Here is a 22,674-nt window from a genome sequence, read left to right as displayed (position 1 = left end):
CTAATAGTTCATCATTTTTGTTTCTCTTATCATCTGTATGCTTCTTGAAGGCAGCATCTCTAGTACCTGGTAGAGAGAGGTCTGAATATTGTAAATACTTAATAAATATCTATTAACTCAATGACTTAAGTCCTGTTCCAATGTAGGTTGCTTTTCAAATAGTGAAATGTTGGATTTACCCTGTATAGATATTCCTTGAATTTCTCAGCTTTGTTTTACTTCAGTTGAAAAAAAGTACAGGATACTTAAATTTTTATTTATTTATTTAGTTAGTTTTGGCTGCACTGTGCAGCATGTGGAATTTTTGAATCTGTGCCCCCTGCAGTGGAAGTGTGGAGTCTTAACCCCTGGACCACCAGGGAAGTCCCCCCAATTTTTTAAAATGTTGGAGTAATTTTAGGCTTACAGAGAAGTTGCACAGATAGTACAGAGAGCCCAAGTATACTTTTCCCCCAGCTTTTCTTTTTTTTCCGTACGCGGGCCTCTCACTGTTGTGGCCTCTCCCCCTGCGGAGCACAGGCTCCGGACGCGCAGGCTCAGCGGCCATGGCTTACGGGCCCAGCCGCTCCGCGGCACGTGGGATCCTCCCGGACCGGGGCACGAACCCGTGTCGCCTGCATCGGCAGGGGAAGCCCCTCCCCCAGCTTTTTGTAATGTTAACAGCTTACATAACCAGAGCACAATGATCAAAATGAGGAAAATTAACATTGTTACAATACTGGAATTGTTACAGTCAACCGGAAACATGGCAGAGGTATTTTGTGATTCTATTAAATATATTAAAAACGAAATTTCTGGGCTTCCCCGGTGGCGCCGTGGTTGCGAGTCCGCCTGCCGATGCAGGGGACACGGGTTCGTGCCCCGGTCCGGGAAGATCCCACGTGCCGCGGAGCGGCAGGGCCCGTGAGCCATGGCCGCTGAGCCTGCGCGTCCAGAGCCTGTGCTCCGCAACGGGAGAGGCCACAACAGTGAGAGGCCCGCGTACCGCAAAAAAACAAAAAGATAATTGATAGATAATAAGGATTGTAAGTTAAAAGTCTTTGAAGACTTGTAAGCAGAGGGTATGATATTATCAGACTTGCACTTTTGGAAAGCTTGCATTGGCCACAGTATTTGGAATGTACCAAGGGGGCCAAAGAGGATACAGGTGGTTCATTCAGGCGGCAGTAGTTGGGTGAGAGGTGGTGGTTTGGATCAGGGTCATGTCAGTGGGAATGGGAAGCAGTGGTTGGATTCAAGAAATGGTTAGAAGACAGGGTTGACAGACTTACTGACTGATTTGAAGAAGAGAGTAAGAGAGGAATCAAGAATGATTCATAAAAGTTCTACCTTAAGGAGCTAGATGTATGATAATATTTATTAAGATGTGAAATATTGGAAATGGGTGGACATGTTGAGTTTGAGGGGTCAGGTTTATTGAGGTATAACTTACACATAGTAAAATTCACCCTAAAAGGATACACAGTTATTCAAATTTTGACAAATTTATATGGTCCCGTAACCACCACCACAATCAAGATATAGAATATTTTATCACCCCAGAAGTTTCCTATTTGCTCCTTTGTAGTCCATCCTGAGTCTCTGACAACCAGTGATCTGATGTATGTCCTTATATTTTTGCCTTTTTCAGCAGCCATACAATACGTAGCCTAATGAGTCTGTCTGCTTTCACTTGGCATAATGCTTTTGAGAATCATCCATTGTTGTCCACATATTAGTGATTTGTTCCATTTTAATGCTGAATAGTACACCATTGTGTGAAAGCACCACATTTTGTTTTCCATTCACTAGTTGATGGCACATTTGGGTTTCTGGGTTTTGGTAGTTATGAATAAAGGTGCTCTAAAAGTTTGTGTTTAGGTTTTTCTGTAAATGTATGTCTTCATTTCTCATCTATAAATAGCCAGGAATGGGATTGCTGGGTCACATGGGAAGTGTATGCTTAGTTTTAATAGAAACTGCCTAAGTGGTTATTTCATTTTAAATTCCCGCCTGCAGCAAATGAGAGTTTCAGTTGCTCCATGTCCTCATCTGCATTTGATACTGTCAGAAGTTTTGATCCATTCTAATAAGTGTATAGTGGTATCTTGTTGAAGTTTTAATATGCCTTTCTCTAATGACTAATGATGTTGAGCATCTTTTTATGTGCTTACTTGTTATCAGTATTTCTGAACTGTCCATTTGGGTCTTTTGGCCATTTATTAATTGAGTTGTATGTTTTCTTTTGATTGAGCTTTGAGAGTTCTTTATATATTCTAAGTACTAGTCCTTTGTGTGTGTGTGTGTGTGTGTGTGTGTGTGTGTGTGTATCCATCCTGTATCAGATAAATATTTTACAAATATATTCTCCTACACTGTGGCTTTTCTTTCTTTTTAAAAATTTTTTATTGAGGTATAGTTGATATATAGCATTATATTAGTTTCAGGTGGACAACGTAATGATTCGATATTTGTATATATTACAAATGATCCCTATAGTAAATGTAGTTAATATCTGTCACCATACATAGTTAGAAATTTTTTTTTCTTGTGATGAAAACTTTTAAGATTTACTCTTTTAACAAGCTCAAGTATGCAATTTGGTATTATTAACAGTAGTCACCATGTTGTACGTTACATCCCCATGACTTATTTTATAACTAGAAGTTTATACCTTTTGACCTCTTTCTCCCCTTTCACACACACCCAGACTCCTTCCCTCTGGCATTCATCAGTCTGTTCTCTGTACTTATGGGTTCAGTTTTTTGTTTTGTTCCATGCAAGTTTTATCATTGTTTTTTCTATTTCTGTGAAAAATGCCATTTGAATTTTGATAGGGATTGCACTGAATCTGTAGATTGTTTTAGGCAATATGGGCATTTCAACAAAAATAGTTCTTCCAATCCATGAGCACAGATATCTTTCCTTTTATCTTTTATTTGTATTGTCTTCGGTTTTTTCCATTAATGTCTTATGGTTTTCAGTGTACAGGTCTTTCACCTCCTTGGTTAAATTTATTCCTGGATATCATATTCTTTTTGAATAAATCCCAGTTGATCATGGTATATGATCCTTTTAGTGTATCACTGAATTTGGCTTGCTAAATTTTTTTGAAGATTTTTGCATCTGTGTTCATCAGGAATATTAGCCTGTAATTTTCTTCTCTTGTGGTGTCCTTGTCTGATTTTGGTAGTCTTGATAATGCTGGCCTTGTAAAATGAGTATCTCCACCCTTTTTTTCTCTTGGAGAGAACCATCCTGGAGCCCTTTGTTCTGTGTCTGTGTAGACAGGTTGTTTTCAAAATCTGTAAAGCTGCTGTTCTGAAAAATTCCTGTTCCTCTCTCCTATGTTAGCTCCCTCTGTTTGTGGGATCCCAAGTCTTTCTTGGTTTGTTCCATTTCCTCCTGATAGAGGATATCTTCCAATAGATTCCTGAGTAAAATGACTTCATGGGAAGTAAATTATTTGATACCACTCTTGATAGAGAATTCTAGGTGGTTAGTCATTTTCCCTGAGAATTTTGAAGGCATTGCTTTATATTACCTTCCAGCTTCCAGTGTTGCTCTTGTAAATCTAAAGACTTTATAATTTATATAGTCATTTTTTCTTTTCTGAAAACTTACGGAATCTTTTCTTTACCCCCAGTGTTTTAATGTGTCAAAAATAGGTGCCTTGTTATTTATTTTTAAAATCAAATATTCTGGGTATTCGGTATGCCCTTTTAAGTTGGAAAACTAATGTTCATTAGTTCTGGGATATTTTTTCTTTGATAATTACCTCTCAATTCTAATTTTCTAGAATGCATATTAATTGAATGTTAGACCTTTTGGATTAATACTACTTTTTTTAAGCTTTCTGATTTCTTTTATGTGCTTCCCCCTCCCCCCATATTTATGGAACTGTTAATGATGATGATGGTGAAGATTTTTTTTTACCCTTTTACTTTGGAAAATTGCAAACATATACAGAAAATGCATATTATAATAATCCCTCATGTACTTATCACTCATTCTCAACAATTATCAATTCATAAACAAGCTGTTTAATTTTTTTTTTTTTTTTTTTTTTTTTGCGGTACGCGGGCCTCTCACTCTTGTGGCCTCTCCCGTTGCGGAGCACAGGCTCCGGATGCGCAGGCTCAGCGGCCATGGCTTACGGGCCCAGCCGCTCCGTGGCACGTGGGATCCTCCCGGACCGGGGCACGAACCAGCATCCCCCACATCAGCAGGCGGACTCCCAACCACTGCGCCACCAGGGAAGCCCCAAGCTGTTTAATTTTGAAGCAGATCTCAGACATCATTTATTACATCCATAAATATTTTGGCATGTGTCTCTGACAGATAAGGACTCTCAGTTTTAAAGCTCTCATAATTATTGTTATAAAAATTATTTTTTAAAGTCATCAAATATCCCATCAGTTTATAAATTTCCAGGGTTATCATAAATATAATTTTTAAAAAGAGCTTAAATCTAGATCCAAATAAGATCAGTCACACTGTGGTAGATGAATGTGCCTTTTTAGTCTATTTTAGTTCAGTTTCCATTCCACATATATCTCTCTCCCACTTTCATTTTCTTTTCTCTCTTTTCCTCTTATGTGTGTGCATAGTTTATTGAAGAAATCTGATTATCCAGTAGTTTCCTGCAGTCTGGATTTTGCTGACTTGCAGGTTGATGGTTAGTAATGCTTATATATATAATATGTATAGCATAGGAGGAATTCAGAAGGTATTTAGTAAACAGTAGTTAAAGATAATGATAATAGTGTAATTTTCTTCTCTTATCAACTAATATAGCAGTTGTAACTTAAATTGTGTTATTAGTATCTTTAGAAGAAAACCTTGTTAATGTCAATGTAAAAAGAGCTTACTAATTCATAAAAAAAACTATTTAACTTAAAATTACTGATATTAAACTACGCACTTCAATTTTGGAGGACTCATCACATATCATATCAAACTTAGTAGAATGAATCCAGATACAGCCAAACAATGAAATGCTATTAAGATTAAAGAAACCCTTGTGTATTAAAATGGAATACTTTCCCAAATATACTGTTAAGTGAATATATTGTTAAGTAAGCAGTGTAATGCCATTTATGTAAAACAAGTAGAAAAAGACCATCTCTATATTCATTTATGTAAAAGGGGGGAATAACAATATATATGTATATAATACCCCCAGACACATATAATATATGCCTCTGGTGATGGGAGCTGGTGACTAGAGCATGGGAGTGAGAGGGAGACTGAGATTTCAGAATTTGCAACCATGTTAAATATACCTTTTCTCCCTCCCCTCCAGGTTAAATTGCTCCAAAGTTTTTGATACGATTATTTCACCTTAAGTGTCTAACAGCTTTATTGAGTTATGCTTCACATACCATTTCAGTGTACTCTTGAACTGTACAATTCAGTGGTTTTTAGCGCATTCACAGGGTTGTACAGACATGATGACAATCAATACTAGAACATTTTCATCACCTAATTAGCAGTCACCTCCCATTTTTCTCCAAGTCCTCTAGCCCTGTGCAACCACTAAAATACTTCCTGTGTCTGTGGATTTGCCTATTCTGGTTATTTCATATACGTAAGTGGAATCCTAAAATATGTGGTCTTTTGTGACCAACTCTATTCACGTAGCGTGTTTTCAAGGTTCATCTGTATTGTAGCATCTATCAGTACTCCTCTCTTGTATTACAGAATAATAATCTGTTGTATGGATGTACTGCATTTTATTTATCCATTTATTGCTCGATAGACACTTGAGTTATTTCAACTTTTTTGGCCTTTATGAATAATGCTGCTCTGAACATTTGCATCCAGGTTTTTTTTTTTTTTTTTTTTTTTGTGGTACGCGGGCCTCTCACTGTTGTGGCCTCTCCCATTGCGGAGCACAGACTCCGGACGCGCAGGCTCAGCGGCCATGGCTCACGGGACCAGCCGCTCCATGGCATGTGGGATCTTCCCGGACCGAGGCACGAACCCGTGTCCCCTGCATCGGCAGGCGGACTCTCAACCACTGCGCCACCAGGGAAGCCCCGCGTCCAGGTTTTTGTGTGGACATGCTTTCTCTTGCATAGGAGTGGAATTGCTGGGTCATATGGTAACTATGTTTATATAAATCACTTTTGTGATTATTTAACTTACTATTATTGACAGCCATGCATACTTAGAAATGGTGCTCTAAGTGAGAAAATCTAATCTAGGAGTCATTTTCAAATGTAATGAAAATTTTGTAAATGTTGTTGTCATAAAATATTGTCATAATGTTATCTGGAAACATAAGTAAACATGAATTTTTATTTTTCAATTTTTTTTTAATTTGGAGCCTGTGATTTATTTTTAGGGGCCATAGGCACAGTACCTGTGTGCCAAAGTGTTAAAAATCCTAACATTGCATGAATGGACCCAGAAGAAAGCTAGAGGAAACTGTAGTAATGTGAGATTTGAACTTTGCAGGTGCTCAGTAGGACATAGTCTCACTGACTGGGGATGGAAGTGGTCCTGACAGGACACCAGGTGTAGGACATGATGTGGCACAGGAATGAAAATGAGACTCATATGTATTCTTGTGAGTTGTCTGACAGTTTGGGAAGTGGAGAAGAACAGTGTGGTGGTCGTGGTCTTGTTTCTTTGCCCTCTTTCACATCCTTACATAAATTCTCCATGAGTAAATGATCATTTAAACAATTGAAATAAAATGAAGGCTTCTCTCACCTTGGTGTCCACATTTTCCACCCATCTAAGAATGGATTATCACTGCACATAAACCCATTCTATCAGAAATCTGTTGGTCTCAGCAGAGAAGTCAATGCCAGTCTGATTCTGCTAAAACTTCAATAAAGCTAAAAGGTAATCTGTGCAACCATTAAAATAATTTATAAGCAGGGTGTGTAGTATGATTCCATTTTTATAAGGGGAGGAAACGAATGTGAAGCAGACAGTGACAGCTTTTTGATAGACAGTTACAAAATAGTCCCTACCTTGAAGAAACACTCAGATAATCACAGTTGAGCATGGTTTAATCCTCTAATAGAGGTTAAACATAGAGTTCTCAAGTAATGCATAAGAGGGCACCTTACCTAGCTTAAGTGGGCCCAGAAAATTTCTTGAAAGCAGATATTCTTGGCCAAGGCTGAACTATCAGTAGGAGTTAGGGGAATGGGTGGAAAGGGGGAGGCAAGGAGAAGAGACGAATTTTAGGTACAGAAAACAATGAGGATAAAAGGCAGGGTGTGTGAATCAGCCTGTTGTGTTCAGTGACCTCTAAGCAGAGAAGTTACCAGATTATGATGTCAAGGAAGGGAGTCCCATGAGAAGAGCAAGGTGGAGAGGTGCTTTAGTCCAAGGTCAAACCATGGAAGCTTGGTGGGCCATGTCGCCAATGAGCTTAAACCGGATGCTGTCTATAGTGGACAATCACAAACAGCTTTCAGTACCAGAGTGACATGGTCAGCTCTGTGGTTTACATAGGTTATTTTTGTTTCTGAGTGCCAGATCCAAGAGTCTAACCTTCTTGAAGGTCAAGAACTTTGTTTATTGACCACTGTATCCTCAGCCTAGTACAACGCCTGGCATGTATCTAAGTATTCACTAAGGATGTTAGTAAGGCAGTATAGTTGTATATCGCAGTTGAGGGCAGGGGTTACAGCGTGGGTCTGAATAGCTCCATGACCTTAAGCAAGTTTCTTAATCACTCTGTGATCAGTTTTCTTATCTAGAAAATGGGGAGAACATTGGGCCCTACCTAATCAGTTTGTTGGGAGGATTAAGTGAATTTGTATAAAGCACTTAGGTTTGTGTTTGGCTTATAGTAAGTACTGTGTAAATATTAACAGTTGTTAGTATTTCTTTGATAAAGATTAATACAAACTGGAACTGCTGAGGGCCTGATCTCAGAGCATTCATAAGGTTGCACAGGAATGGATGGATTTAAGAAATATAGAGTAACACAGTTAGATAGGATGTGTGAATAAGGGTGAGACGGAGTTAAGGTTAATTTTCTGATTTAGAGCTAGAGCTTTAGGTTTCCCCCTTCCCCCAGTACACACACACACACACACACACACACACACACACACACACACACACACACACACACACACACACACACACACACACACACACACACACACAGGAACTACTGCTAATCCATTCTCGGTAGTTAGAGGAAGTTTAAGGCTTGTAGGTGGAGTCCCTGGTATGTTGAAGAAAGAGGGTTGATTTAGTGTGGCACACCCTCTTTTGGGTTTTTGTTTGGCTTCTCTGATTCTTTTTCTTCTCTTCCTTGGACTCCTCTTGAGTTCTTTTCTTCACAGGACAGAAACGTAAGAAGGGCCCAGGGCCACCTCCAGTTTGTGGGCCGGGACTGTGCAGCTGGTCTCCTCCCCTTGTCTCTTTTTTCCTTTCTCTCTATGCATTTTCCCCTTCTCCCCACTGTCTCCCTACCTCCTTTTTTTTACCACAGCGGGACACAGGAGGAAGAATGTTTCCTCCTTGTTTGGCCCTGGCTACAGACTAGCTTGGTGCTTCACAGTCCTAGTAACGAGGGAAAACTTTGGGGAGGATGTGAAGGCATGTGCCGGAAAAGTGCTCCCTTGTGCAATTAAATTTAACTTTAAGAGGTTTCTCTTTTTTTTTTTTCTTTCTTTTTGCGGTATGCGGGCCTCTCACCGCTGTGGCCTCTCCCGCTGCGGAGCACAGGCTCCGGACGCGCAGGCCCAGCGGCCATGGCTCACGGGCCCAGCCGCTCCGCGGCACATGGGATCCTCCCAGACCGGGGCACGAACCCGCATCCCCTGCATCGGCAGGCGGACTCTCAACCACTGCGCCACCAGGGAGGCCCGAGGTTTCTCTTTTTAATTCTCTTCTTCTGGTGTGATATTGAAAAGGATTTGGAGTCTAGTTAAACTGATGCTCCAGGAAAATAAACCCTTTAATTGTCTTGTGTTTTCTCATATATGACCTCAGTCTCCAGTTTAAGGAGTGCAAACCACAAGGATTTGGGGCCAAAACCTTTTTATTGAGTATCTCTTGTGCATTTCTCATGATGGAAGTTAACTTTTTGGCTCATTAGGTCCCAGCTTCTTTCTCTCAGCAAATTAAATGAGGCTTCTCAATCTTTGGACCACCCTGGGTTATAAATAATTTGTGCTAAAAGCTTTTTATTTCCTAGAGTTTGCAGTGAATGCACATATTCTGTGGAATTCCTTGTCTGGACAGTCATGAAAAGATGGCAGCCAGTGTTTATTGTTCTCACCACGTGCCAGGTTCTGGTCTCACCCCTTCCGTGCAGCATGCTGTCTAGTTATGTGGTGCTTTAGAAACAAGTACCTGACCTTGTAGAATTCATGCTAACGTTACCGTTGTTTTTAATTAACAGATTTCAACACTAAACTTGCACAATGTCTTTGAAACCAAGAGTAGTGGATTTTGATGAAACCTGGAACAAACTCCTCACGACAATCAAAGCTGTGGTCATGTTGGAGTACGTGGAGAGAGCAACATGGAACGACCGCTTCTCGTATCCTTCCAGGGGCATGGACGCCTGCACTGGTCAGCATGCTAGGTTCATAAGCTTGTTGAAAAGTGACACCAGGTTTAAGCTTTCCTAAGTGGAAGAACAGGCCAGTGTGACTATTTTCGTATATATTATTGTTCCCATTTCCAAGTTCATTGCCTGTATGTGACAGTCAACAATCTTTGATAACCTTTTGCTCAACAAATACTCTACTGAGCACTTAGTGTATGTCAGGCACTACTTTAGGCTCTGGGAGTACATTTGTGAACGAAACAGACTACTTTCCCTTCATTCTGCTAAAGGAAATAGATATTAAACATGTGTAAAGCACAAAACCTGATGCCAGCGCTTCCAATAACAGGTTACATCCCGTGGGGGGAAGTAAAGCAAAGCGAGGGCATGAGCGTGGTTGGAGTGCGTGTGCGCGCGCCTCTCTAGATGGTGGTCAAGGAAGGCCTCCTCGAGGATGGCGAGGATGGCGATACTTGAGCAGAGGCTGGAACAGAGGGAGGGAGCAGGTCACACAGAAACCTGGGGGGAAGTGTTCCAAGCAGAGAGCAGACAGCAAATTCAGTGGCTATGAGATGGAAACGTTTCTTATTTGGGTTTTCTACATTTGTGAATTGGGGGTTTTATATGAAAATATAAATTTGTGGTTTCCCTAGGACAGTCTGAAACCTGCTGTCCTGCATGCCTACATGACAGCAATCTTTTTTTAAAAAAATACATATATATGTATATATATATATATGCACACACACATACACACACTGTACATATGTATAATGTATGTATATTATTATAACATTATTAATAATATTATTATATATATACATTATATATGTAAAAAACACAGTGCAACCTCCAGCACCCAGGATATATACTCTGGCACCAAAGAAAAAAACCACAGTATTACAATACTGTAGTTTCTTAGTATTGGGGAGGTTAAAGGGGTCTCTAGGAACCCTCAGCCACAGGTAGCTGGAGCAGAGTGGTGGGTGGCAGCCTCATCAACTCTGCCCAGTGTTTGCCCGGGGCCACGGCTGGGAGGGCCTGAGGACGGCCTGTGCCCTGGCAGACTCCTGACCCGCCTCCGTCTTCCACCATAGGGACCACCACACACACCACATTCCAGGGCGAAGAAAGGGCATAGGGTCGAGGCCTGGTCTCTGGGTCTAAGTGCCGTGGCAGTGCCCCAGGGCCCTGAAGGAGGCCTTGTGGACTGGGTGGACACTGTAGGAACCAGAGATTCTTTCCCCACAAAGGGAAGGTGAGATGTGAAGGTATTATTACCAGAGTGCGCATGGAGGTTCCGAGTCCTCTCGCGCTGTGCCGCCCTCTCCAGCAGTGTCCTGGGGCTGAAGCATGGCTGCCCTCACTGTGCGAGGCGTGTATTCTCTAGAAAAGCTTGGATTTCATAAGACTGATTCAGCTTGTTCTCAATGCCTAACCTAATTGTCAATATTAAACTGAATGTTGATGCAAGAACAGTGAAGTTCTTTGAATTCATTACAATTGCAGTTGTCAGTAAGAAACATTTGTTAGGGTACCTATGTTCTAGGCACTACAGATACAGAAAATGATGGTAACGTTTCTAGAAGGCTTCAGAGTTTTCAAAGATCTTTTATTTTTTTTTATTTTTTTTATTTTTATTTTTTTCTTTTTGCGGTATGCGGGCCTCTCACTGTTGTGGCCTCTCCCGTTGCGGAGCACAGGCTCCGGACGCGCAGGCCCAGCGGCCATGGCTCACGGGCCCAGCCGCTCCGCGGCATATGGGATCCTCCCAGACCGGGGCACGAACCCGCATCCCCTGCATCGGCAGGCGGACTCTCAACCACTGCGCCACCAGGGAGGCCCTATATTTTTAATATAAAAACAAGCCTATAAGATCAGTGGGGCAGATATAATAGATGAGGAAACTGATACTCAGAGGTGAAGGGACTTGCCCCGGGTTATGCAGGTAGTCATTCACGGAGCACAGACTTGCATACAAGATGTCTAACATCTAATTTCCTGTACTTTCCATCGTATCTAGATGATAATTGTTATGGAGTCTGCCTTTGAAGAGCTTATTTTTGAATTAGTCTCTTAAATTTTTTGTGTGGAACATCATGAATTGTTTTTGGTGGGAATCAGTAAAAACTGAGAAAGGGTTTGTGTGTTAATGAGGTTGGGCTAGGCACATACTCAGGTACTTTTAATGCTGTTTTAACTAAAATAATGAGCAGAGAGAGGAGAGGAGGAGTTGGTCATAGAAGATTACAAGAGAAGAGAAAATGAGCCTAAGGTAAAGAAAATAGAGTCATTAAATGTGTTCTTATTCTTCTACAGAATATATAGTTAATTGCTGGTTTATAAATGGTTTTGAGATAGCTGACTTCCTTTGAAAGTGCCCCTTCAGTTACTGATATTTCTAAGATGTTTATTGTTTGATCCATCTAAGATGGTTCAGTTACTCTTTACCTGAAAATGAGTTTTCTCCTCCTCCCCTGAAATAAAAAGTATCTACAGAAACAGTAAACTGAGGAGTGGAATATCATTTTAAATTTTATTATGAAAAATAAAGGAATGGAATATCATTTTAAATTTTATTGTGAAAAAAGTAGCATTTTATTATGATTTTATTTATTATGTAAAGTTCCTAATTGTTCTAAAGCCAGATTCCCTCCTTTTCCCTATTATTTTGCCCTAGAATATAAGGTTGACATCTGATACTCAGATATTTTAGGTAGAAATTTTAGAGGCTATAAATCTTTAATATTTTGAAACTGGAAAAAAGCCCTCCCTACAAATTGTTCACCACCATATATTAGTGTTTGATCTTTTCCAAAGCATTTTTTGAGGTGTATGAAATATAATACATATGTAAGTAAGATATACATGTAGAGTTGAGCAAATTATAAGGCAGACACCTGCATTATCACCACACAGGTTAAGAACCAGAACACTGCTGGCATCTACCAATCTTCCCCCACCAGCTGCCCCTCTCAGTTCACAAGCCTGCTCCTTTCCCTTGGAGGTAACTACTACATATTCTCTTGTTTTTTAAAGAACAGCATAATTGCTTATATATACAGCCTTAAACAATATTGGTTAATTGTGTTTTGAACTTTTTATAAATGGAATCATACTGTGTACATTCTTTTGTGTCATAATTTTGTCTTTCAACATATAATGCATGTGATTAATTTGTTACAGATGATCTTGTAAAATATATATTATTAGCCCGCTTTACAGTTGAGAATATAGTGACCCAAGAGGGTTAAGATGACTTCCTGATATTGTAGGCTAGATGCTGAGATAAAAATGCTCAAGCCTCCTTACACCCTTGAAATGGGTATCAAAGAAGCCTGGTCTGCCAGCCGAAGTGTTTAACATGTGTAAGTGTGGAACTTAGTGAACCCCTGTCTACAACATTTTTACTAAATATAACCTCTGTAAGGGCACAGATACCTGTCTGTTCTGTTCACTGCTGTATTCCCAGTATCTGGTACATATAGACACCTAGCAAATATTTGATGAGTGAATAGCTACTGTCAACTGAATGCCATGAAGTATACCGTACAGATGAAAGAAGTAGCATTAATATTTAGCTAGTTCTCTTATTGTGTTGATAAGAGGGCTCTTAACCCTCATCCTTCATAAATGTACTGGGTCCAGTTATGTATGCAAGGCATTCTGGTTGATAGGTAATGTAAATAGAAGACATCAGTGTTTTCTTTTGATGCATAACAAATTACTACAAATGTAGTGGCTTAAATTTAGTGTTTCACTCTTTATTATCTCCCAGTTCTGTAGGTCAGAGTCCATGGTGTGACTAGGTTCCCTGCTCAGGATCTCACAAGGCTGAAATCGGGGTTGGCTGGCTGTGTTCTCATCTAGAGCTCAGGGTCCACTTTTAAGCTCATTCTTGTTATTTGGTAGAATTCAATTCCTTGAAGCTATAGGACTGAGGTCCCGGTTTCCAATTGACTTTTGGCTGGGAGCTGCTCTCATTGACTTACGGTCCCTCTCCAGTTGTTGCTTGTGACCCCCTTCCATCTTCACAGCCAGCAGTGGCGAGTCAAGCCTTTCCCCTTCTGCAGCTGGCGGAGGGGGCAGGGGCTGGTAGGGATCTGCCTTTGAAGGGCTCATGCGATTAGATTAGGCCCATCAGGGAAGTCCAGGATAATCTTCCTATTTTAGAGCCAACTGATTAGTAATCATAAGTGCAGCTGCTAAGTCTCCTTGCCATGTAAAGTAACTGGGTGTGCTTCCTCATATTCACAGTCCCAGGGGTTAGGGAGGGAAGTCTTGAGAGGCCATTTTTAGAATTCTGCCTAACACAAGTAATAATGATGCTCTATAACAGAAGCTCTGTGACAGCTTAGGTGCAGTCTAGGGTCGTTTGGGACTTACCCTTTAAGAGGTATATCAAATGCTTATGATTTGATAGAGGCTAGGTGTAGATGTACATTTACTATTTGCTTCCCTGGGTTGGAGTTCTTTGGTTCTTTTGGTTTATGGTTGACCCTTGAACAACACAGGTTTGAACTGCACAGGTCTGCCCATACTCAGATTTTTTTCAATAAGTATACTGTCGGTCCTGTAACCACGGATATGGAGGGCTGACTGTAAGGGGCTTGAGCATCCTCGGATTTTGGTATCCACAGGGGGTACTGGAACCAATCCTCTGTGGATACTGAGGGACAAGTGTACTTGTATTCATGGTTTTCTGCCTTTTGGTAGCTGTTAGGACAATTCCCGAACCCCAGCAGTGTAATATAGACGGTCTCCTACTTAAGGACAAGATAGATTCTAGTGAATAAATGGTTTTATGTTTAAGTCCATAGTGACTCAGTGAGGGGTTATTTAAGATTTCTTCCCTGAATGTAATTCTCCCAGATAGGAAAACCTGGCTCTAAAACTATTGTCCTTATTTCAAATACATATTCTATGAGGAGTCTTTTTCAAACATAGAACAATTTTGACTGCATTGAAAAATGTTGAGGTGGGAAATCTCCATCCTTGATGATCTTCACAAGTGTTAGAAGGATGACCTCTTAGTAACCTTGGCATCTACACTTAGCAGCCCATCAGTCTTTCTTAGATTGTGTGGATTGGAAAAGGTTGTATCTGTAGTCATCCCTGGTTGGTGCATCAGTAACAGTTTCACTCCCTTCTTCTAAATTAAGTCAGAGTTCTTTTATTTAATGAGTCATTTTTTTATCCTTGCTTGCTAATTGATGATTTTATAGATACTGCATTTTTTACATGTCACATTTTAATTTTTTCTCTTAAGAAATGTCAATAAAATTTTTCATTTTTTATAGTTTTGTTTTGTCAGTTCTTTTTTGATCATTATTTTACCATTTTCAATTTTAAGGTCATCTTTACTTTTATTCCCATTGCAAAACATTGTTTTTGACCCACTATGCAGTAGAGTTAATAGTGTTAAAACTAAAAATTAAGCCCAAACATAGGAAACATCTTTTAATAGAGAAAATGAACTAAAATAAGTAATTTGCTGCTGACCAGCACTGCCTTTTGGTCGTAACAGAATTCAGAGCGCTTGCTCCTGAACACATTTTGTTTCTGACTTTGAGAATTTGTAAGTGGAAAGTTCATACATACAGGTATCTTTCTATTCCAGCTCCCAGAAAAGATGACTTGGAGAAGAGAGTGTTTAAATCTAATTCTGACCACCTACATTATTTCTCATTTTTCGACTCTTAAAGCATCTTGTCTATAACCAAATCATAACTGAATGCTAGAGGGTTGAAAAGTGCTCCTCTTGGGTGCTCTTCCCAAGACCTAACTATTTCCAGAGTGGTTGGGTATTTGAACAGGTTAAAGAAAAAGAACATATTTAGGTATATCTTTTAGGCCGTTGAGTGAAATTATGCAGTGAGACTCCAAACTATGCTGAGTTAAAATATTCATTTAAAAAATTTATTAAGGTGGACTCCATTAAAAGCAATACATGAGTACATTCTCACTGAGGGAGAGTCAAACAATATATAAGTCCTGTCTGTGGAGTGAAATGGGAAAGTCTCCCTGGATTCCTACCTTGCACAGATCCTTTTCCCTCAGCCGAGAGAAGGGAAGCCCTGTTAGGTGAATTTTGCTGGTCATTTTTGTTTACATATACATGCAGTGGCTATATTGAGACATTAACTTCGTTGATGTAAAACATTTGAGCACATAATTAGCATATCATGTTGAAATTATGGTACTGAATTGCTGATTTTTCAGTATCAAGTAAGTTGTGTATTCTAGAAATGTGTGTATATGGCTTAAGGGAAGATTAGAGGAGCAAATATCATCATCATGTTGGATGGAAGTTCTGGCAGTAGGTATTCAGAACTTAAAGATAATAAATGTATCACTTCTGATTGTTGATCTAGAGCCTGGCCAAATTTAGTCATTTAAAAAAATTTTGTTTTTTCTTTTTTTTTTTTTTTTTTGGCAGTGCTGTGTGGCTTGTGGGATCTTAGTTCCCTGACCAGGGATTGAACCCAGGCCCATGGCAGTGAAAACTCCGAGTCTTAACCACTGGACTTCGAGGGAATTATAAAGAATTTAATTTAATTTAAATTTAAGTATGATATACATGCTGACTGGTGAATGTAGAGGTGAATTCTCACAAAGTGAGCACACCTGTGTACCCAGTAAACAGAGTGGTCCTGCCAACCAGGAACCTCTGTTCCCCAGTCGCTGAAGTTAACTGCTATCCCGGCTTCTACAACACCTAATTCTGACAACCCTTTTACATCTAGTTTTACTAGGATAGGCTTGTGATCTGTTAAGATTCAAATTATGTCATGAACTAGGACTTTTTTTTCTAAAGGCATTTTTAGCTGAAACCTGGAGGGACCCCAGGCTGATCCGGGAGCTCAGGTAATACCTTACTTGGAAGCTCCTTCTCCATTGATGCCTTGTTCCCTCTCCCCTCCACCAAACCATGTCAATTCTCTATAGAATTTGTGTCCAGATAAATTAAAAATTTTTTCTTTCTTAGGTAGTGTATATTCAAGTCTCTCTTTGTAATACAGGTGAATATTTTTTGTGTTATTGCTGAAAAATAGTTCTTATATCTATACTATTTTATTTAATCTTCCAGTCTGTAAAGGTTCATTATGATATCTAAGTTGATTTAAAATAACTTAATAGTTTCTTTTTTTTTAACATCTTTATTGGAGTATAATTGCTTTAATGGTGTGTTAGTTTCTGCTTTATAACAAAGTGAATCAGCTATACATATACGTACATCCCCATATCTCCTCCCTCTTGTGTTTCCCTCCCACCCTCCCGATCCCTAAAATAACTTAATAGTTTCTTATTGTAACTTTTTTTTCTATAAAGAAACCTGGCACAGTGATATTACACTATTTGGGTGATATTTTTGCTTCACCATGTTCGTTTCTTAAATATATAAATAAAATTTTAAATATTTAATATAATAGTAATTGAACAAATATATATACATGGATACATGGAGATATTTTATTGGTTACTAATTACAATTAAACAACGAAAGAATTTGGAGGGAACATAGGAAAGTCTGACTGAGGCCTCCCAGACAATGACATCACGTGGAGAGGGCTGCTTGCTCTTTTTGGGGTGAGGATACAAGGTAAAGAGTCAGAGCATGTGAGGTTGATTTCCCACCTCCCTTCTATCACCAACGTGTTGGGTAAGTGTCTTTCATTCTGTGTATGTATCTATATAATCCTAAACTTCAAAAATGAAATAAGGATTTTTCATTTTTTAATGCCAGACTTGAGTTAAATCTCATTTGTTTTAAAGTAGTATCTTCAATGAATATGAAAACCTTAACAATTTAACTAGAGATATCTATGCTTTATGTGTGGCCTATCCTGAACCCCTTGGAGAAAGACTTTATACAGAAACTAAGATTTTTTTGGAAAATCACGTACGGCATTTGCACAAGGTAAGGATTGATATATACATGATGTAAATGTGTTTATGGCTACATAGTTACTTGACTAGTTCACTGTTTTCCAGTGCAGAACTTGTATCAGGTTAAGGTTATTTGTTTTGTTTTCCTAATTAGCATTTTTCTAATATGTATATAAGAGCTTTGGGTCAAGCTCTGTGTTGTTAGGTTCTCCAAGGGAAGTCAGTTTAGTTGCTCCAGATCATACAACTAGTAAGTTAAAGAGTAGGGTTTCAAATCAAGATGTGTTCAACTTGAAATCAAGTGCTTACATATCCTCTGGATGGTGTTTATAGAACCAAGTTTTCTTTTACTGTTGCTTCCCACCTCTTGGTGAATCTCTGTCTTTATATTCAACATTTTATCTGCCTCTTCATATCCTATATAAGGTCTTTAAGAACCTAGAATTAAAAAGGAGAATGGTAAATTAAAAAGTATGGTAGAAAGTCTCTGACCAGTTATGTTGGTCAGTGTGCCATGTGCATGAGGGCAACATCACCGACTTGATCTGTGTATAGCAGTGAATGAATTTTGTCATATTTGGCTACACGCAGCATTTAGGACTTATTTTGGATTACTGATCTTATCAGGAACTGGAAGAGATCATTTATTCTTTGAACTAGAAACTTGACTACCTTCTTTTTTCCCCCCAGTATTTTATTTTATTGTATTTATTTTTTAAACTTTTTATTTTATATTAGAGTATAGCCAATTAACAATGTTGTGATAGTTTCACGTGCACAGCAAAGCGACTCAGCCATACATATACATGTATCCATTCTCCCCCAAACTCCCCTCCCATCCAGGCTGCCATATAACATTGAGTAGAGTTCCCTGCACTATACAGTAGGTCCCTGTTGGTTATCCATTTATTTTATTTATTTATTTTATACATCCTTATTGGAGTATAGTTGCTTCACAATGCCGTGTTAGTTACTGTTGTACAACAAAGTGGATCAGCCACATGCATACGTATATCCCCATATCCCCTCCCTCTTGTGTCTTCCTCCCACCCTCCCTATCCCACCCCTCTAGGTCATCGCAAAGCGCCGAGCTAATCTCCCTGTGCTATGCTGCTGCTTCCCACTAGCTATCTGTTTTACATTTGGTAGTGTATATATATGTCGGTGCTACTCTTGCTTCACCCCAGCTTCCCCCTCCCTCAATGGTGTGTCCTCAAGTCCATTCTCTATGTCTGCGTCTTCATTCCTGCCCTGCCACTAGGTTCATCAGTACCATTTAAAAAAAAATTCCATATATATGCGTTAACATACAGTATTTGTTTTTCTCTTCCTGACTGACTTCACTCTGTATGACAGACTCTAGGTCTATCCACCTCACTACAAATAACTCAATTTCATTTCTTTTTATGGCTGAGTAGTATTCCATTGTATATATGTGCCACATCTTCTTTATCCATTCATCTGTCGATGGACACTTAGGTTGCTTCCATGTCCTGGCTATTGTAAATAGTGCTGCGATGAACATTGGGGTACATGTCTCATTTTGAATTATGGTTTTCTCAGGGTATATGCCCAGTAGTGGGATTGCTGGGTCATATGGTAGTTCTATTTTTAGTTTTTTAAGGAACCTCCATACTGTTCTCCATAGTGGCTGTATCAATTTACATTCCCACCAACAGTGCAGGAGGGTTCCCTTTTCACCACACCCTCTCCAGCATTTATTGTTTCTAGATTTTTTGATGATGGCCATTCTGACCGGTGTGAGGTGATACCTCATTGTAATTTTGATTTGCATTTCTCTAATAGTGATGTTGGGCATCTTTTCATGTGCCTTTTGGCCATCTGTATGTCTTCTTTGGTAAAATGTCTATGTAGGTCTTCTGCCTATTTCTTAATTGGGTTGTTTGCTCTTTTGATATTGAGCTCCATGAGCTGTTTGTATAGTTTGGAGACTAATCTTTGTCCATTGCTTCATTTGCAAATATTTTCTCCCATTCTGAGGGTTGTCTTTTCGTCCAGTTTATGGTCTCCTTTGCTGTGCAAAAGCTTTTAACTAGGTCCCATTTGTTTATTTTTGTTTTTTCATTACTCTAGGAGGTGGGTCAAAAAAAGGTCTTGATGTGGTTTATGTCAAAGAGTGTTTTTCCTGTATTTTCCTCTAAGAGTTTTATAGTATCTGGTCTTACATTTAGGTCTTTAACCCATTTGGAGTTTATTTTTGTGTATGGTGTTAGGTAGTATTCTAATTTCATTCTTTTACATGTAGCTGTCCACTTTTCCCACCACCACTTATTGAAGAGGCTGTCTTTTTTTTTTTTTTTTTTTTTTTTTTTTTTTTTTTTTGCGGTATGCGGGCCTCTCACTGTTGTGGCCTCTCCCGTTGCGGAGCACAGGCTCCAGACGCGCAGGCCCAGCAGCCATGGCTCACGGGCCCAGCCGCTCCGCGGCATATGGGATCCTCTCGGACCGGGGCACGAACCCGTATCCCCTGCGTCGGCAGGCGGACTCTCAACCACTGCGCCACCAGGGAGGCCCTGAAGAGGCTGTCTTTTCTCCATTGTGTGGTCTTGCCTCCTTTGTCGTAAATTAGGTGACCATATGTGCATGTGTTCATCTCTGGGCTTTCTATCCTGTTCCATTGATCTATATTTCTGTTTTTGTGCCAGTACCATACTGTCTTTTTTTTTTTTTTTTTTGCGGTACGCGGGCCTCTCACTGTTGTGGCCTCTCCCGTTGCGGAGCACAGGCTCCGGAAGCGCAGGCCCAGCGGCCATGGCTCACGGGCCCAGCCACTCCGCGGCATGTGGGATCCTCCCGGACCGGGGCACGAACCCGCGTCCCCTGCATCAGCAGGCGGACTCTCAACCACTGCGCCACCAGGGAAGCCCCCATACTGTCTTGATTACTTTAGCTTTGTAGTATAGTTTGAAGTCGGGGAGCCTGATTCCGCCAGCTCCGTTTTTCTTTCTCAAGATTGCTTTGGCTATATGAAGCCACCATCACCCTGATACCAAAACCAGAAAGAGATATCACAAAAAAAAGAAAATTATAGACCAATATCACTGATGAACATAGATGCAAAAATCCTCAACAAAATACTAGCAAACAGAATCCAACAACATATTAAAAGGATCATACACCATGATCAAGTGGAATTTATCCCAGGAGTGCAAGGATTCTTCAATATACGCAAATCAATCAATGCTATACACCAAATTAACAAATTAAGGAATAAAAACCATACGATCATCTCAGTAGATGCAGGAAAAGCTTTTGACAAAATTCAACACCCATTTATGATAAAAACTCTCCAGAAAATGGGCATAGAGGGAACCTACCTCAACATAATAAAGGCCATATATGGCAAACCCATAGTAAACATCATGCTCAATGGTGAAAAACTGAAAGCATTTCCTCTAAGATCAGGAACAAGACAAGGATGTCCACTCTCACCGCTATTATTCAACATAGTTTTGGAAGTCCTAGCCACGGCACTCAGAGAAGAAAAAGAAATAAAAGGAATACAAATTGGAAAAGAAGAAGTAAAACTGTCACTGTTTGCAGATGACATGATACTATACATAGAGAATCCTAAAGATGCCACCAGAAAACTACTAGAACTAATTAATGAATTTGGTAAGGTTGCAGGATACAAAATGAATGCACAGAAATCTCTGGCATTCCTATATACTAACAATGAAAAATCAGAAAGAGAAATTAAGGAAACACTCCCATTTACCATTGCAACAAAAAGAATAAAATACCTAGGAATAAACCTACTTAAGGAAGTGAAACACTTTTACTCAGAAAACTATAAAACACTGATGAAAGAAATCAAAGGTGACATAAACAGATGGAGAAATATACCATGTTCTTGGATTGGAAGAATCAATATTGTGAAAATGACCCAAAGCAATCTACAGATTCTGTGCAATCCCTATCAAACTACCAATGGTATTCTTCACAGAATTAGAACAAAGAATTTTACGATTTGTATGGAAACACAAAAGAACCCAAATAGCCAAAGGTTATCCATTTAAATTATATCAGTGTGTACATGTCTATCCCACACTCCCTAACTATCACTTTCCCCCCTGGTAACCATAAGTTCCTTCTCTAAGTCTGTGGAAACTTGACTACCTTTTGTTAGCCCTGTGACCCTGGGCAACTCACCTAACCTACCTTGTAGATTGAACTTCATGTTCCTTTATCTGTAAAATGGAGATAAAGTAACACAGTCTTTGTAATAATATGTCTAACCCTGTACATGACTAGGAGTAGATCTTTTTCAAATGGTAATACCCCATAAGTAGAGCACAATTGATCCTGTGATATTTCCCTTATAACATTTGAAGAAAAGCTCAGTTTTTCAAAGCCTGTTTTATCTATCTGTTTATTTTATTTTGTTTTCATTGAAATATAGTTGACGTACAATATTTTGTAAGCTCAGATTTTCAGAGCCGATTTTATCTGTTTATTTTATTTTCATTGAAATATAGTTGACATACAATACTTTGTTAGTTTCAGGTGAACTACATAGTGATTCAACATTTACATACATTATGAAATGATCACCAAATTAAGTCTAGTTACCATCTGTCCTTATACAAAGTTATTACAATCTTGACCATATTCCTCGCCCTCTATGTTACATCCCCATGACTTATTTATTTTCTAACTGGAAGTTTGTACCTCTTAATCCCTTTCACCTTTTTGGCCCCCTACTCCAGCCTTCTCCCCTCTGGCAACCACCTGTTTGTTCTCTGTACCTCTGAGTCGGTGTCTGTTTTGTTTTGCTAGTCCGTTTGTTTTTCAGATTACACATATGAGTGAGATCATGGGGTATTTGTCTTTCTCTGTGTGACTTATTTCACTTAGCATGATACCCTCTGGGTTCATCCATGTTGTTGCAAATGGTGAGATTTCGTTCTTTCTATGGCTGAGTGATATCCCATTGTATATGTATATGTACCACATCTTCCTTATCCATTTGTCTATTGTTGGACACTTAGGTTGCTCATGTATCTTGGCTATTGTAAGTATTCCTGCTATAACTGCTGTGAACATTGGGGTGCATGTATCTGTTTGAATTAGTGTTTTTTTTTTTCTTCAGGTAAATACCCAGGAGTGGAATTGCTGGCTCACGTGGTAGTTCTGTTTTTAATTTTTTGAGGAACACCCTGTTTTCCATAGTGGCTGCACCCATTTACAGTCCCATCAGTAGTGCATGAGGGTTCCCTTTTCTACAGATCCTTGCCGGCACTTGCTAT

At 39.4% G+C, this 22,674-nt stretch overlaps 1 protein-coding gene across 4 annotated transcripts in view; it reads left to right on the top strand.

Annotated features, from left to right (window-relative positions):
- The window catches only part of CUL2 (cullin 2), an 80,830-nt gene that overhangs the window by 5,059 nt on the left and 53,097 nt on the right, over positions 1 to 22,674 (top strand). For all 4 annotated transcript variants that reach the window (XM_082620057.1, XM_082620056.1, XM_082620055.1 and 1 more), the window contains exons 2-3: positions 9,365 to 9,505; positions 17,333 to 17,435. In XM_082620057.1, the coding sequence (XP_082476183.1) occupies positions 9,387 to 9,505; positions 17,333 to 17,435 (222 nt within the window). In that variant the 5' untranslated portion in view covers positions 9,365 to 9,386. The remainder of the gene's footprint in view (positions 1 to 9,364; positions 9,506 to 17,332; positions 17,436 to 22,674) is intronic.

Source organism: Mesoplodon mirus, assembly GCF_964341445.2.
Source record: "Mesoplodon mirus genome assembly, chromosome: 4".
Taxonomy (NCBI): Eukaryota; Metazoa; Chordata; class Mammalia; order Artiodactyla; family Ziphiidae; genus Mesoplodon; species Mesoplodon mirus.
This window is presented reverse-complemented; position numbering and strand designations above follow the sequence as displayed.